Source organism: Ostrinia nubilalis, chromosome 18 (assembly GCF_963855985.1).
Source record: "Ostrinia nubilalis chromosome 18, ilOstNubi1.1, whole genome shotgun sequence".
Taxonomy (NCBI): domain Eukaryota; kingdom Metazoa; phylum Arthropoda; class Insecta; order Lepidoptera; family Crambidae; genus Ostrinia; species Ostrinia nubilalis.
The window spans coordinates 11,504,746-11,521,573 of NC_087105.1; the positions used below are offsets into that span (position 1 = coordinate 11,504,746).

At 52.2% G+C, this 16,828-nt stretch overlaps 1 protein-coding gene across 1 annotated transcript in view; it reads right to left on the reverse strand.

Moving 5' to 3' along the window:
- LOC135080900 (baculoviral IAP repeat-containing protein 6) overlaps positions 1 to 16,828 on the reverse strand; it is a 74,787-nt gene that overhangs the window by 11,981 nt on the left and 45,978 nt on the right. The window contains exons 37-52 of the mRNA XM_063975630.1: positions 14,667 to 14,980; positions 13,971 to 14,164; positions 12,271 to 12,406; positions 12,106 to 12,190; positions 11,360 to 11,559; positions 9,560 to 9,661; positions 9,220 to 9,370; positions 8,596 to 8,738; positions 7,346 to 7,569; positions 7,137 to 7,287; positions 4,619 to 4,870; positions 4,059 to 4,205; positions 3,216 to 3,423; positions 2,379 to 2,388; positions 1,182 to 1,377; positions 139 to 359 (exon numbers count right to left, since the gene is read on the reverse strand). Of these exons, the coding sequence (XP_063831700.1) occupies positions 139 to 359; positions 1,182 to 1,377; positions 2,379 to 2,388; positions 3,216 to 3,423; positions 4,059 to 4,205; positions 4,619 to 4,870; positions 7,137 to 7,287; positions 7,346 to 7,569; positions 8,596 to 8,738; positions 9,220 to 9,370; positions 9,560 to 9,661; positions 11,360 to 11,559; positions 12,106 to 12,190; positions 12,271 to 12,406; positions 13,971 to 14,164; positions 14,667 to 14,980 (2,734 nt within the window). The remainder of the gene's footprint in view (positions 1 to 138; positions 360 to 1,181; positions 1,378 to 2,378; positions 2,389 to 3,215; positions 3,424 to 4,058; positions 4,206 to 4,618; positions 4,871 to 7,136; positions 7,288 to 7,345; positions 7,570 to 8,595; positions 8,739 to 9,219; positions 9,371 to 9,559; positions 9,662 to 11,359; positions 11,560 to 12,105; positions 12,191 to 12,270; positions 12,407 to 13,970; positions 14,165 to 14,666; positions 14,981 to 16,828) is intronic.

Below are 16,828 nucleotides of genomic sequence, written 5' to 3' on the forward strand. Positions count from 1 at the left end.
CAAATGTTAAACGCCTGCACTGCATGGTGGACGGAGAAATTTAAACTCTGGAGAGATGTTCGCTCTACATCTTGTTTTGCCATCTTGCTCGGAAGTAACTGGGCTCTGCGGGGAACAACAGTAAATGTCTACACTTACATCATTGGATGCGGGTCGATGGTGCGTGAACACCGCCAGGCAGGCAAGCACGAGCCGCACGGCGCCCAACGCCAGCAGGGCGCGGCGTAAGGCGACAGCCTCGGGCGAGCCGAGCGGCCCGCTGGTCTCTAAGAGACGGGACACCACGCGGAACGGCAGAGTACCGAGCGACCAGCCCGCTTCGCCGGTGCCGCTGCCGTTGCCGCCGACTACTATGCTCCCTGCGGAGTACAAAGTTGAGGTTAATAAAATCTCACTTACTAAAAGTCTAGCACACATTTCCCATTTCAACGCTATGCTACATGGGCTGTAGTTTAACGCTACGTGAGATCTGGCTCATCGTTATGCCTCGTGAACACAATTGCAACATTGTCACGGGCGATCTCCAACTAAACAATAAACCAAGTGATCTCCAGTTCAAGACGACGCCGAGTGATCTCCAGCTCAAATTGTCACGTGATCTCCAGCTCATATTGTCACGTGATATCCAGCTCAACGTTTTACTAAACGAGCTACCGCTCAACACAATGTCACGTGACCTCCAGGTCAACGTTATGCGCGTACGCAGGCACCCCGGTGCGCTCCTGCCCGAGCTTTAGCCAGCTCCACAAAGGCTATAAAATGCGACTCCGACAAACGTTACTTCGACATTACGTTACTCCGACACTTCTGAATATCGACACTACTCAGACAAAGGATATTTGCCTTTGTCTGAGTAGTGTAGTGTCGAGTAAAGTCATGTCGATATTCAGAAGTGTCAGAGTAACGTAATATCGAAGTAACGTTTGTCGGAGTGTACTTAGGTATAGTCTGGTCTGCGAGCACGTAGAATTTTGTCCAATGACCCCAAGCTACCCATCCTTATCACTCGCGCGTAATTATGTTGCTGTTGTGCTCGCACACTCACTGCGGGCGCGCGTCGCACAGTCGCGACAGCAATATCATTACGCGCGAGCGATAAGAATGGGTAGCTTGGGGTCATTGGACAAAATTCTACGTGCTCAAAGACCAGACTATGGCTTCACAAACCCAGCAGTACTTACGGCCATCCTCGTCGTGCGCCACGCCGAGCAGCAGGCGCAGCAAATGCGCAGCACGCGCGCCCTCGTCCAGTAGCGCGGCGGCGTAGCGCGGCAGCTTCAGCAGGAGTCCCAGGGCTCCCAGCGCGTGCGCCGGCACCCCGCCGCCTTCCTCCGTCGCTGCACTACTTCCTGAGATCACGCCTAGTTCCACCACCTCCTGTGTGTACACGGATAAAACGCGATTCAAATCAAATGAAACCTTTTATTTACATACAGACACGGTACAATAGATGGTAAAAAATAAAATGAAATACACTCGACAGCAAATAAATCGAACCACCCGCGACGCGAACTTTAAAGATTTTCTTTTGACACAATAATGGTGCCCCAACAATATTGGTGTTATTTGAAAGCCCAATAAATATCCTTAAAGAAAAACACATTTAATTTCTTAATAAATGATTAACATATACCATAAATGTGACTTGAAAAAAGACCTCACTTTGGGCTCACCTCTGGGATCAATTAGACCAAATTTTATGGTTATAAAACCAAATAATGATCACACGTGTCCTCTTTAACAGATGGATAGCGATTAATCCCAACTTAACAGTTTTATAGTCATAAAAAATGGCTATAGCGTAACTACCTATTTTTTGAAGAAGTGACTCTGGATCCTTGTAAAGACACATTTTTAGGGTAAAAACCTTTCCTTTAATAAAATGAAGTTTAGAACTAGGCTTTTAAATGGTGCCAATATTGGTGGGAAGTAGGGATGCTAACGTTTGAAAATGCTTGTCGCGGGTGGTGCGATTTATTTGCTGTCGAGTGTAGATCCACATGTTTAAAATTAAAAGTACGTTCCATATTTGGATAGTTAAAATGTGGTGTGCGACTTTTGAATAGCTGGATCCACAGCTCGCCGAATCGCGCGAGGCCTTAGGTGCACGAACCAGTATAGACATGAATCGTCCAGTGTGGATCCAGCTAATGACAACACAAATCTGAGGTGTGTTGTATTTCGTTATAGCAACTACGTACAACAATCACATTAGACCTCACGCCGTAAGGGTCGTCCAGTTTGACCCAGTCGAGGTCGTGGTGATACTGACGCGGAAGGCGGGCCGCCACTAGAGCTAGTCCACCGCACGCCGCGAACTTTCTTATTACTACGCCGCCTGACCTATACCTATAAGTAGCAAGCACACTAGGATTGACCTCGTAAGGATCGTCCAGTTTGACCCAATCAAGGTCGTGGTGATGATGGTGCTGCGCAGGCGGCGGGTGTGGCGGCGCGTGCGGGCGCGGCAGGCGAGCGGCCACGAGGGCGAGCCCGCCGCACGCCGCGAATGTTCGTAACAAGTGATATGCAGCGTACTCATCTAGTCGTGTAGCGTGTAATGTATCAGATACTGTATCAAGTGAGTACATAGGCAGTGCTCGCGCGTGATTCGCAGGGAGATCGCAGCGACCCGCCGACTGGCGGTATCACTGTGAGCACAAAGGTGGCTCGCAGTAGGATTCAGGAGCTCGCAGCCAGATACGCGATGACCGTGGACGAGCCGTACTCGCTTGAAGGTTGGTTACGTTACATGCTACGTTACGTACTACATGGCAGGTGAGTACCCTGCCATAACAAGCACACTAAGGACTGACCTCATAAGGATCGTCCAGGTCATGGTGATGATGGTGCTGCGCAGGCGGCGGGTGCGGCGGCCGCTGCGAATGTTCGTAGGACTATGCAGCCTGACCTATACCTATGACAGCAAACACACTATCCTGGCCACACAGGACTTGCAGCGGTGAGAATAGTTCCGTAAGCACAGGGAACGCGGACGAATGCTTGAGGCAAAACGCCGATAGTGATGGCCCGCGTTCCCGACTCATATGGCTACCGAGGGCAACGTCAGGTTTTAGTGGGTAGGCCCTGCCCTTCTGGAGAGGGAGAACCCCACATAACCCACTAGCTGCCCCCGCGGCTGGTAATACAAATCAATGTATTTTCCTGACGAAAAAAAAAGGCCCGTAAGCACACTAGGACTGGCCTCATAAGGGTCGTCCAGCTTGACCCAGTCCAGGTCGTGGTGATGATGGTGCTGCGCAGGCGGCGGGTGCGGCGGCGCGTGCGGGCGCGGCAGGCGAGCAGCCACTAGCGCGAGCCCACCGCACGCCGCGAATGTTCGCAGAACCACGCCGCCGCAGCGCGAGCCTGCGCCCGCGCTCGTGGTCGCCGGCGGCTCCCACGTGGGACCCGACCAGACGTCTGGCGATAGTAAGTCATGTTTAAGATCACAGATACATCTAATAATCGTCTCTTCAACAAAAAGGCTACATCCCAATCAGAGTGTAATCAGAGTGGAATTGTGTAAAGCAATCGTAATCATTTGACAGTTCATAATGTACGAAAAAGTCAGTTAAACAAAGCTTTTGACAGAATAATATAGTCGTATGTTATGAACTGTCAAATAATAACGATTGCTTTACACAATTCCACCTCAGTTCACGAGTCTCTTTACCACTAGCTCTTAAACTGAACTATAGTAGTTGTAAAACTTATTTTAAACACTCCTCTTTCTGAGTCGAGGGTTAAAATGGATTGATAACTGCAAGGGGCTAAAAAATTGTAGTTAAAACTGAGTAATAATTAACAAATCTTTCTTGATTAGTTTACTAATGTTTCCATTTACTATAAGGCCACTCTTCTAGTTACCCATTTCCGGTCATGTCGTCTCGTTCTATCGCAAAAAATCGCCATTTGATGAGAGCGAGAGAAAAAACGGAAATGGATAGCTGGGCCACTGTACAATTATAATTACATTTGACCACTATGACGAAATATCTATTGGATTTTGAATGAAAAATGACAATGATGGTGCTTTGACGTGTCACATCACATACCGCCATTGGTGTTGAGATGCAGCGTGAGCGTGAGGTGTGGTCCGAACGCCTGTGGCGCGGCCATGGCCAGTTGTGCTAGGGTGGTGCTGGGCGGGATGAAGCCCTCCAGACCCGGCACTTGCACCCGGATTGTGGACTCGATGAGTTCTGTGGGACAAAGGATCAATAAGTCTTCCATGTCGCGTAAAATCGGAATATTGGAATAATGCAGTAAGTAATGTGTCACGTTTATCTTCAATCGCAACGAAAAGAATAGAATAGAGTTATTTATTTGGCACACAAAATATTTTAAATGGTACAAATATGCACAGAACAAGGCGCACCAAAAATATTCTCGACTCAGCAGCAGCTGATTTTAAGTGTTCATGTTGTTGTTATGGTGCGTCCAAACTAACGGCGCACGGGCTCGCGCGGCACGCTGGTCCATCCTCCTCACCCTGCTCTTGAGTGAGCAGGATGTTGAGTTTGCCGCGCGAACCCGTTCACCCTGTCTGGACGCACCATTACAATGTTGGCATACCTAATAAATTTATAAATAAATAAAGTTCTGGGGTACTTACCATCACTCACACACAGCACTGAAGGTTCATTAGTCGCCTTCAGCTGCCTCTTCTTGCTGTTCTGGTGCTTCAGAGACGTGTTCTTGACGTCCTTGACGCGTTTGTCTTTGGACGCACTAGCAGCAGCCAGACTAAGCTCCCAGGCCTCGGCCACAGTCATGATGGCCGTATCCGAAGCGCTGCGAAGCACCGAGTTGGCGCCGCCTGGAGCGGTGCTCACGCACATCTTTGCCGTGTCGTCTATTATTGGTACTGAAAAAAACACGGTAAGGATTACACATACAAATTATAGTCATATCATTTGAAATTGGGGTACGTATTAAAGTGGAAAAAGTGAAATCAACTCTGTGAGATGGCGTTACAACCGTATCCAGTTAGTTGAATTATAAAATGATTGCGAGACAGGACGAAATTTGCATATTGAAGCACCTCCTCTTGGTAAACGTATAGAAAACATAGTGCAAGCCCTCTCTTGCTTGATGGACTATTTGGGGAAGAGCTAACAGCAGTGGACTACTAAATTAAATAGACGAAAACGTTCAATTGGTATGAGCGCACTCATTAATGAGGAATCTTTAACAATCTGGCCACGATGCAATCATTTGTTTATCTATTTACACTCACGTGGAGGCCTATGTTCAGCCAGCAGCGCCCGCACAGTAGTATGCAGCGGCAGCGTCAGCACGGCATGATGCGCCGCCGCCGGGTGCGAGGGGTGGCGGGGCGGGGCGGAGGGCGGCGCGGGCTTAACACGTGTCGCACGCGCATTTATTATTACATTTATCAATAGATTTGTTCACACTCACATGGAGGTCTATGTTCAGCCAACAATGCCCTAACTGTAGTATGCAGCGACAGCGTCAGCACAGCGTGATGCTCCACCGCCGGGTGCGAGAGGTGGCGGGGCGGGACGGAGGGCGGCGGGGCTTAACACGTGTCGCACGCGCATTTATTATTACATTTATCAATAGATTTGTTCACACTCACATGGAGGTCTATGTTCAGCCAACAATGCCCTAACTGTAGTATGCAGCGACAGCGTCAGCACAGCGTGATGCTCCACCGCCGGGTGCGAGAGGTGGCGGGGCGGGACGGAGGGCGGCGGGGCTTAACACGTGTCGCACGCGCATTTATTATTACATTTATCAATAGATTTGTTCACACTCACATGGAGGTCTATGTTCGGCCAGCAGCGCCCTCACTGTAGTATGCAGCGGCAGCGTCAGCACGGCATGATGCGCAGCCGCCGGGTGCGAGGAGTGTCTAGGCGACACGGCGTGGTACGCGCATTTATTGTCACAGAGTAAATACAATCTATTCGCACTCACATGGAGGTCTGTGTTCGGCCAGCAGCGCCCGCACAGTGGTGTGTAGCGGCAGCGTCAGCGTGATGCGTGGCCGCCGGGTGCGAGGGGTGTCGCGGCAGCGCGGCGTCGCACGCGCACTTATTATTACAGAGTCATCATTTGTCTATAGATTTATCTATTCACACTTACATGGAGGTCTGTGTTCGGCCAGCAGCGCCCTCACGGTAGTATGCAGCGGCAGCGTCAGCACCGCGTGATGCGCCGCCGCCGGGTGCGAGGAGTGTCTAGGCGACACGGCGTGGTACGCGCATTTATTGTCACAGAGTAATTACTATCTATTCACACTCACATGGAGGCCTATGTTCGGCCAGCAGCGCCCGCACAGTAGTATGCAGCGGCAGCGTCAGCACCGCATGATGCGCCGCCGCCGGGTGCGAGGGGTGGCGGGGCGGCGCGGCGTCGCACGCGCACTTATTATTACAGAGTCATCATTTGTCTATAGATTTATCTATTCACACTTACATGGAGGCCTATGTTCAGCCAGCAGCGCCCTCACAGTAGTATGCAGCGGCAGCGTCAGCACAGCGTGATGCGCAGCCGCTGGGTGCGAGGGGTGCCTGGGCGGCGCGGAGGGCGGTGCGGGCGGCGCGTGGGGCGGGGACCCGCAGGCGCCGCACGCGCATTTATTGTTACAGAGTAATAACTTACGTGGAGGTCTGTGTTCGGCCAGCAGCGCCCTCACAGTAGTATGCAGCGGCAGCGTCAGCACAGCATGATGCGCCGCCGCCGGGTGGGAGGGGTGGCGGGGCGGCGCGGCGTGGCACGCGCACTTATTGTCACAGAGTAATTACTATCTACTCACGTGGAGGCCTATGTTCAGCCAGCAGCGCCCTCACGGTAGTATGCAGCGGTAGCGTCAGCACGGCATGATGCGCCGCCGCCGGGTGCGAGGGGTGGCGGGGCGGGGCGGAGGGCGGCGCGGAACCACACGTGTCGCATGCGCACTTATTGTTACAGAGTAATAACAATCTATTCACACTCACGTGGAGGTCTGTGTTCGGCCAGCAGCGCCCGCACAGTAGTGTGCAGCGGCAGCGTCAGCACCGAGTGGTGGGCAGCCGCCGAGTGCGAGGGATATCGCGGCGACACTGGTGGAGGCACGGATGTCGCGGCGTCGCACGCGCACTTATTGTTACAGAGTAATAACTTACATGGAGGCCTATGTTCAGCCAGCAGCGCCCTCACAGTGGTATGCAGCGGCAGCGTCAGCACAGCATGGTGGGCCGCCGCCGGGTGCGAGGGGTGGCGGGGCGGGGCGGAGGGCGGCGCGGGCGGCGGGGACCCGCAGGCGCCGCACGCGCACTTATTGTCAGAGTAATAACTTACGTGGAGGTCTGTGTTCAGCCAGCAGCGCCCTCACAGTGGTATGCAGCGGCAGCGTCAGCACCGCATGATGCGCCGCCGCCGGGTGCGAGGGGTGTCTGGGCGGGGCGGAGGGCGGCGCGGGCGGCGCGTGCGGCGGGGACCCGCAGGCGCCGCACGCGCACCAGGCGCCGCCCCAGCGTAGCGCCACGCGCATGCGCGACCCGGATAGCACCAGGCGGAGGATCAGAGATCGGGTGAACCCGGAGATGCCCTCTGGACCTAGATTAATAATAATAAAAGTTTATTTAACAACTTAAACATTTTACATTGCATTGTACTATACTTTTCCTTAAAGATCCGTTTAATGCTAAGGTTGTACCGACATACGCTTCAGTTATTAATTATGGAACTTTGTAAAATTGCTGACAGACAAATTCAAAACTTAACACTAGCGAGTGGAAACGGTCGGTACGTAATGTGACTGAAAAAAGAGCAGGAAACGATTGGACTCGGTTGCGTGTATTCAAAGAAAAATATTTTGTTGTGCAGTTTGAACTCTGCTATCGCGCTTAACATTCTGGATACAATTTTCAGATGAGATATCCAGTCTAAAGTCACTTGTTAACTAATGTTAATTATGAAAAATCTAAACGTTAAAATAACGGTATCGTTGCGGCCGATGAGATGCTGTCATAGTGACATTGACGTAATGTCAATGTCACACGAGAATCAAACTTCAGAACAGAGGGACGCGCGGAGACGACTCCGCGCGCTTTTGTGCTAAGTGATGAATTGTATTTAAAATAAGGCAATATAATGTGAAAGATGAGTATCCAGTGTTTTATTTATGAGAATAGATCGACCGGCCTCTAATACTAATTAGAATATTCTAGAGTTGAATCAAGTGATTCCATACTTCAGATGACATCTTAATCCGTCGCAACGGTTTCATTGAACCATATCAGGCATCAAAGTGTGTCGAATCATAAAAAAAACTAAGAAAGTGGCATTAGTTGTTTTGTTATCGGACCTCGGAAGACGAAACTTACTGTCAAGTAACTTAAATACAAAATAGTTCAAAAATAACGTAATTGATTCTGTTTGAATCTAATAATCATCCACCATCAACCATGACGTCCACTCACAAGGTGGACCGAAGACATCATAAAGATAGCAATAAGGCACTGGACGCTGGCCCAACATGGAAAACATTGGGGGAGGCCTATGTTCAGCAGTGGACGTCCTATGGCTGAAATGATGATGATGATGAATCTAATAACAAAACATAAAAGTACATAAACTTACCAGTGCAGTGCATGGACTCGAGTATCCGGTGCAGCGTGTGCGCGAAGAGCTTCTGGTTGGCGGCGTGGCACACGTTGAGCTCGGCGAACAGCCGGATCGTGGCCTCTTCTAGCGCCGCGTACTGCGCGCCTTCTTGCCACGTGCTGCGGGAACGCACGAGCATGAGGTATAATTACAAACGGCATGACACGATCGTGAGGCATGGTATAATAAGTAATCGTCAGTTTTTCCAATCAGACTTGATAACTATTTTTATTTTATTTTTACAGATAACTTACACAACGTCTACCTACACAACGCATGGAACTGTCATCCGAACGTTGTAATAAAATACCAATTCGCCATTTAAAGTTGTTACGGAAGCTACACGAAAATAGGACTGTCGTATACATTTGCACTTCAAGTAATAAAGTACTTAAAACGATAAACAATATTTTATAAACGCTTTTTGCCAGTGTCATACATATTTTCAAATATTGTTTTTTAAACAAAATTTATTTTAATATACATAAAAACGCCCGTAAGAATTTTCTGACTGGCAATACACAGAAAACTTACATACGTTGTAATTTAGGCCAAATTTTTAAACCATCACGAGTATACCTAGCATAATATACTACTCACGTCTCGGGCGGTCGCGGGAAGCACAGCAGCGTGAGCAGCGGCTGCCAGAAGCAGGCGCCGGTGGTGCCCAGCCACTCCTTCAGCCGCCGCTCGGCGCACAGGGACCGCGCGAACTCCACCAGTTGGCATACGTTTTTCATTGACGGTAGTTCTAAAAACATATACAAATGCTGATAAATACTTATTTATTTAAAATAGGAAAACCATGATCTAAAACAATTTTACAACGTTTTTCATCTTAATCTAAGTGTTGCCTTATTATAGGTTGCCATTGTCACGGCATCAACTGGTGAGCGCAAATATGATATTCCTCATAGCGTGTGTTCGAAAAGTAACTTACCAGTATTGGGTTGAGGCAATTCCTTCTCACATTCAAGCATGGTTACGTCGTCTTGTGAGGACATTTGCTCTTTGATAAGTTCTAGCTTTGCTTCGCTGAATTCTGCAAAAAAAATGATTTTATTAAATATTTGTAAAACCAGAATCAATCAAGAGTGACACAGGAGTGTGATAACAACGGTAGCTAGCGATTATCATGAACGGAATAATCATTAACAGCAAACACATCAAACCATCAGTTTCACAAATCCTAAACATTTTGATACATTGCTTTCAAGTGTGCTAGCACTGCTGGGACCGTTTTGGATGCCTCGTCTAGCCACATCGCGGTGTACTGCCGTCTAAGCATCACAGTTCCGACAAAACAGCTATAAGATCTGTTTAGAAAGGTCACCGACCGCTCAGCTCGCAGTTCCTAGCGACATACGCAGCGTGCTACCCAAGACAAAACTGGAACTTCTACTTGGAACGGTCACCAAACTCCAGTTCGGACAGGGCGAGCGGCAAACGCACAGATCACAGAAACTAAAGGGAGATGTGACAAGGGGGCGGGGCCGGTGTCGCAGCAATATGCCCAAAAACAGAACACATTGCTCATGAAAGCAATGATGACAGTAGTGACGTCATAATGTAAACAGTTTACATTGCTTGCGTAGTACTAAATATTTTTCGAACGTTGAGTATCGATACCGCAGTGGATAATATGAGCACATATTTTCATTATTCTGTGTGTGTGAATTTCTAATGCGACACTAACGCCCGTATTCACAAAAATTACTATGTCTTACAGTGCGCGTGGACGCACAGGGTCACACACGAACCAATCACAGAGCTCTATTCAACGCTGTGCATTCGATTTACTGCTTCACTTGAGCAAACATCGTTTGTGAATACGGGCGTGAGTTTCGAACTCAGCGCATTAGTTGTCATCTCTCTATATCTCTATGGGAAAACGCAAACAGTACAGTCCAAGACAAAACACTGCTGCAACTCCTGGTCTCTAAGGCCCCCACCTGTGATGGCGCGGACGGCGCAGGCGGGCAGCCGCGAGTGTAGCAGCGCGGGCGTGGCGGCGGGCGACATTTCGGCGGCGGCCACGGTCTGCAGCTGCCAGCCGCGCAGCTTCCAAGCCACGCTGCTGTCGCACTCCGCGGGCTCCGGCCGGCCGGTTGGCATGGCGTGCACTTTTGTGTCGTCGGTTAGGCCTTCCATGCTGCAAAACAGCTGTAACTCCTGGTCTCTAAGGCCCCCACCTGTGATGGCGCGCACGGCGCAAGCGGGCAGCCGCGAGTGCAGCAGCGCGGGCGTGGCGGCGGGCGACATGGCGGCGGCGGCCACGGTCTGCAGCTGCCAGCCGCGCAGCTTCCAAGCCACGCTGCTGTCGCACTCCGCCGGCTCCGGACGGCCGGTTGGCATGACGTGCACCTTTGTGTCGTCGGTTAGGCCTTCCATGCTGCAAAACAGCTGTAACTCCTGGTCTCTAAGGTCCCCACCTGTGATGGCACGCACGGCGCAAGCGGGCAGCCGCGAGTGTAGTACAGTCCGCCGGCTCGGGTCGGCTGCTCGGCATGGCGTGCACTTTGGTGTCGTCTGTTAGGCCTTCCATGCTGAAAAACAGCTGCAACTTCTGGCCTATAAGACCCCCACCTGTGATGGCGCGCACGACGCAAGCGGGCAGCCGCGAGTGCAGTACAGTCCACCGGCTCGGGTCGACCGCTCGGCATAGCGTGCACCTTTGTGTCGTCGGTTAGGCCTTCCATGCTGCAAAACAGCTGTAACTCCTGGTCTCTAAGGCCCCCACCTGTGATGGCGCGCACGGCGCAAGCAGGCAGCCGCGAGTGCAGCAGCGCGGGCGTGGCGGCGGGCGACATGGCGGCGGCGGCCACGGTCTGCAGCTGCCAGCCGCGCAGCTTCCAAGCCACGCTGCTGTCGCACTCCGCCGGCTCTGGCCGGCCGCTTGGCATGGCGTGCACCTTTGTGTCGTCGGTTAGGCCTTCCATGCTGAAAACATATTCATTTGTTAGTCAAAATTTTTCTCGAAACCGCCTTCACATTAGGGCGTCAGAAGCGCGACAGCGTCGTTTTTATAATGCGAAGGCAGACATCCACTGTCTATAGTACGAAATTTGCGCGCTGCTAAAGTCGCCTAAATATGAAAGCGCACTGAGTCTTTGTCAAATAGAACGCTGTACGCAGCGCGCGCTAGTGAATTGTATTGGTAGAATGTGGATAGTTCTATGTCAAACACACACAATGCAGCATGCTAGCAGTACGCAACGTCCTATCGTGGCGTCCTAATTAAAGTACGGCCAACTAGAAGCGATACCAAATGTAAACAAACCCAATAATGTCATGGTCATTTGGAATAGCAGGGGTTTGACTCATATTTTGGCGGCAGAACGAGATATTACGACAAATACACAAGATGGGACAGAATAGATTGTCAGTTCGACAGTCGAATCGACCTTTTGTATCGCTGCTAGTTGGCCGTACTTTAGATGTCTAGATTTTGTTTGGTTAAGAAATTGGTCAAAATCTTAAACATACCTTTCTTCTTGATCCATAGGAATATCCATTTGTTCCAGAAGCATCTTAAATAATTCCGGGCGAATGTAGCACATTGAGCACAATACTGAAACGAAAAAATTATACATAAGGTTAACCATTATTTATTTATCGACTACCTTGTGAAAAATATGTCGTGTTACTTACTGGAATCAAGGGATTTCTTTAGTAGACTAGATTCGGGAACATCCTTGACCCACGTGTACACTAACTCGAACAAGTCATCTGTGATGAGCTGTTCCAAGTCTTCTAGAGATCTTTCTTCTTTTAACGTCCACAACACCTACAAAAGAAAACGAGAATATAAAATAATGTCGGAAAAAAGACGACTCTACCTCAGTCCATGATTGACAAGGACTTTCCTCGTCAGTAAGTACATACAATTTTTAAACAATAGGTATACGCAATTATACAAATTCAATAAGAGGGTGTCTTTCCCTGTGTCGCATAAACACATAAACAACTGAGCGGTGCTACATCGGCGCCGCCGCGATGGCGCCGCAACGCATTATATGGCCATTGAGAAGTACACGATGCTGCCGCAGATTTCGTGTTAGCGTACCGCCCGCTACAGATATTTCTATGTAAGCGCTCCTGCACACGACGCCGCCAAAGCATAATTGTACCCGTCCACTATACTGATGTTAGTATACAGGGTGGTGGCGGGGCGGCAGCAGCGCAGTGGCGGCGCGGCAGCAGGCTTTACGCGGCGCATATCCAAAGTAAAAAAAAATCTAGTGGCAGTGGGCGGGGCACATAGCTCGTAGAGACGATGGCCATTGGGGCAGGAAAGTTCTCGAGTGGCGACCACGGGCTGGAAGACGTAGCGTGGGCAGGCTTCCTACTAGGTGGACCGACGATCTGGTAAAGGGCGCGGGAAGAACTTGGATGCGAGCAGCGCAGGATCGTTCATTGTGGAAAACCTTGGGGGAGGCCTTTGTCCAGCAGTGGACGTCATTTGGGTGACACGAACGAACGATCCACAGTATAAAAGCGCGGCGTAGGCACGGCGACAGCGCGGCAGCGGCATCGTGTGCAGGAGCGCTAAGACGATTCAGCGACACCGCCGTCGGAACACATCATGAGCTCTCTCTGCCTATATCATGTTCGGTATTGTTCTCACCGTGGCCACGCCGCGTAGCCAGCGCTCGGCGGCGCCGGCCAGCCACTGCAGGTAGCGTGCTGCGAGGCGTCGTGTGCTCCCTGTGCATGTGTGCTCCCTGTACATGTGTGCTCCCTGTACATGTGTGCTCACCGTGGCCAGCGTGTGCGTGAGCGCGGCGGAGGGCGGCGTGCGGTCGCGCAGCCAGCGCTCGGCGGCGCCGGCCAGCCACTGCAGGTAGCGTGCTGCGAGGCGTCGTGTGCTCCCTGTACATGTGTGCTCCCTGTACATGTGTGCTCACCGTGGCCAGCGTGTGCGTGAGCGCGGCGGAGGGCGGCGTGCGGTCGCGCAGCCAGCGCTCGGCGGCGCCGGCCAGCCACTGCAGGTAGCGTGCTGCGAGGCGTCGTGTGCTCCCTGTACATGTGTGCTCCCTGTGCATGTGTGCTCACCGTGGCCAGCGTGTGCGTGAGCGCGGCGGAGGGCGGCGTGCGGTCGCGCAGCCAGCGCTCGGCGGCGCCGGCCAGCCACTGCAGGTAGCGTGCTGCGAGGCGTCGTGTGCTCCCTGTACGTGTGTGCTCCCTGTACATGTGTGCTCACCGTGGCCAGCGTGTGCGTGAGCGCGGCGGAGGGCGGCGTGCGGTCGCGCAGCCAGCGCTCGGCGGCGCCGGCCAGCCACTGCAGGTAGCGTGCTGCGAGGCGTCGTGTGCTCCCTGTACGTGTGTGCTCCCTGTACATGTGTGCTCACCGTGGCCAGCGTGTGCGTGAGCGCGGCGGAGGGCGGCGTGCGGTCGCGCAGCCAGCGCTCGGCGGCGCCGGCCAGCCACTGCAGGTAGGCGTGGGCGGCGCCGGCGGGGCAGCGAGCGCATAATTGCCGCACTAGCTCGCACACGCCGTTCATGGCGCCGCCGCAGCCGCGCATGTTGGGGGACACTTGGAACTCTGGATAACAGAACGATGATCAAATTAGAAAAACATTTCAAGCTGTTATATACGGGCAGACTGGAGCTACAACTGATAATAAACTACCCCTTCCCCCACACACTAGCGTCTTTTGAGCGCAGTCTTCTTGCCAGTGTCCGTGCAGAGTCGACAAGTAATGTTGTTGACTCATTCACGAGACGCTAACACAACGTCTGTTTTCGGACAAGTAACAGGAGCTGACGTCGCGGCGTCCCTGCGCAGGCGCTGGCGAGATGACGATGTTCAAAAGGCACTATACTACACAGAGACGGTTTGAAATACACGGCTCGACTAGATGAATCGTCACTTTATTTCGAATTTGGCATTAATAAATCGGTTTCAATTTGTCGCTATCGTTAATCGCCTACCTACAGAGTAAATTATGATGCGAAAACACAGAACGTTACATGGTTTATAAAGAAGTTACTGAGACTAGATCTACAAATTCCACAACAACACAAGTATTTACAAGTAGACTTACCGTGAGCTCTAGCAGCAGAATCGGTCTGCAACAACGCAGTGAGCACTCTCGCGCGATGCGCGGGCGACGGCGCGTGCACAGCGGCGGCCAGCAGCGCGTGGTGCGCGTGGTGCGCCGGCGGCCCTCCTCCTAACACACACGCGCACAGCGCGTTGATCGCGCCGGCGCCCGCGGCCGCGCCCCAGCGCGTCGCGCCGGATCGCGCGCGCGTGCACGCGGATATCACGCACGCCCAGTTGTTCCTGCGGGAACCGGTACTATAAATACGGTGGCGCTGCTCGTTCGACAAAGTTGTTAGTGGGACAAAGGGGCGTTTTTGTTAGTTAGAATTAGGACTGCATTGGGACAACGCAGTCAATTAAAATAGAGAAACACGGGTCTTAACGCGACCACACAGCGCGTTGATCGCGCCGGCGCCCGCGGCCGCGCCCCAGCGCGTCGCGCCGGATCGCGCGCGCGTGCACGCGGATATCACGCACGCCCAGTTGTTCCTGCGGGAACCGGTACTATAAATACGGTGGCGCTGCTCGTTCGACAAAGTTGTTAGTGGGACAAAGGGGCGTTTTTGTTAGTTAGAATTAGGACTGCATTGGGACAACGCAGTCAATTAAAATAGAGAAACACGGGTCTTAACGCGACCACACAGCGCGTTGATCGCGCCGGCGCCCGCGGCCGCGCCCCAGCGCGTCGCGCCGGATCGCGCGCGCGTGCACGCGGATATCACGCACGCCCAGTTGTTCCTGCGGGAACCGGTACTATAAATACGGTGGCGCTGCTCGTTCGACAAAGTTGTTAGTGGGACAAAGGGGCGTTTTTGTTAGTTAGAATTAGGACTGCATTGGGACAACGCAGTCAATTAAAATAGAGAAACACGGGTCTTAACGCGACCACACAGCGCGTTGATCGCGCCGGCGCCCGCGGCCGCGCCCCAGCGCGTCGCGCCGGATCGCGCGCGCGTGCACGCGGATATCACGCACGCCCAGTTGTTCCTGCGGGAACCGGTACTATAAATACGGTGGCGCTGCTCGTTCGACAAAGTTGTTAGTGGGACAAAGGGGCGTTTTTGTTAGTTAGAATTAGGACTGCATTGGGACAACGCAGTCAATTAAAATAGAGAAACACGGGTCTTAACGCGACCACACAGCGCGTTGATCGCGCCGGCGCCCGCGGCCGCGCCCCAGCGCGTCGCGCCGGATCGCGCGCGCGTGCACGCGGATATCACGCACGCCCAGTTGTTCCTGCGGGAACCGGTACTATCAATACGGTGGCGCTGCTCGTTCGACATAGTGGTTAGTGGGAAAAAGTGATGTTTTTGTTAGTAAGAATTAGGACTGCTTTGGGACAACGCAGTCAATTAAAATAGAGAAACACGGGTACGAGTCGAAACACGACCACACAGCGCGTTAATGGCGCCGGAGCGCGCGCGCGTGCACGCGGATATCACGCACGCCCAGTTGTTCCTGCGGGAACCGGTACTATCAATACGGTGGCGCTGCTCGTTCGACATAGTTGTTAGTGGGACAAGGGGGCGTTTTTGTTAGTTAGAATTACGACTGCAATTGAACAACGCAGTCAATTAAAATAGAGAAACACGGGTCTTAACGCGACCACACAGCGCGTTGATATAGCGCCGGCGCCCGGATATCACGCACGCCCAGTTGTTCCTGCGGGATACGCTTCTATGAATACGGTGGCGCTGCTCGTTCGACAAAGTTGTTAGTGGGACAAGGGGGCGTTTTTGTTAGTTAGAATTAGGACTGCTTTGGGACAACGCAGTCAATTAAAATAGAGAAACAAAGGTCTTAACGCGACCACACAGCGCGTGGCCCCGGAGCGCGCGCGCGTGCACGCGGATATCACGCACGCCCAGTTGTTCCTGCGGGAACCGGTACTATTAATACGGTGGCGCTGCTCGTCCGACATAGTTGTTAGTGGGACAAGGGGGCGTTTTTGTTAGTAAGAATTGGGACTGCATTGAAACAACGCAGTCAATTAAAATAGAGAAACACAGGTCTTAGCGCGACCACAGAGCGCGTTAATGGCACCGGAGCGGGCGCGAGTGCACACGGATATCACGCACGCCCAGTTGTTCCTGCGGGATGTCAAAATCCAATATCAAAGCATTTATGCATTTTGCTGGCTGAAGTCCGACGATGTTCCAA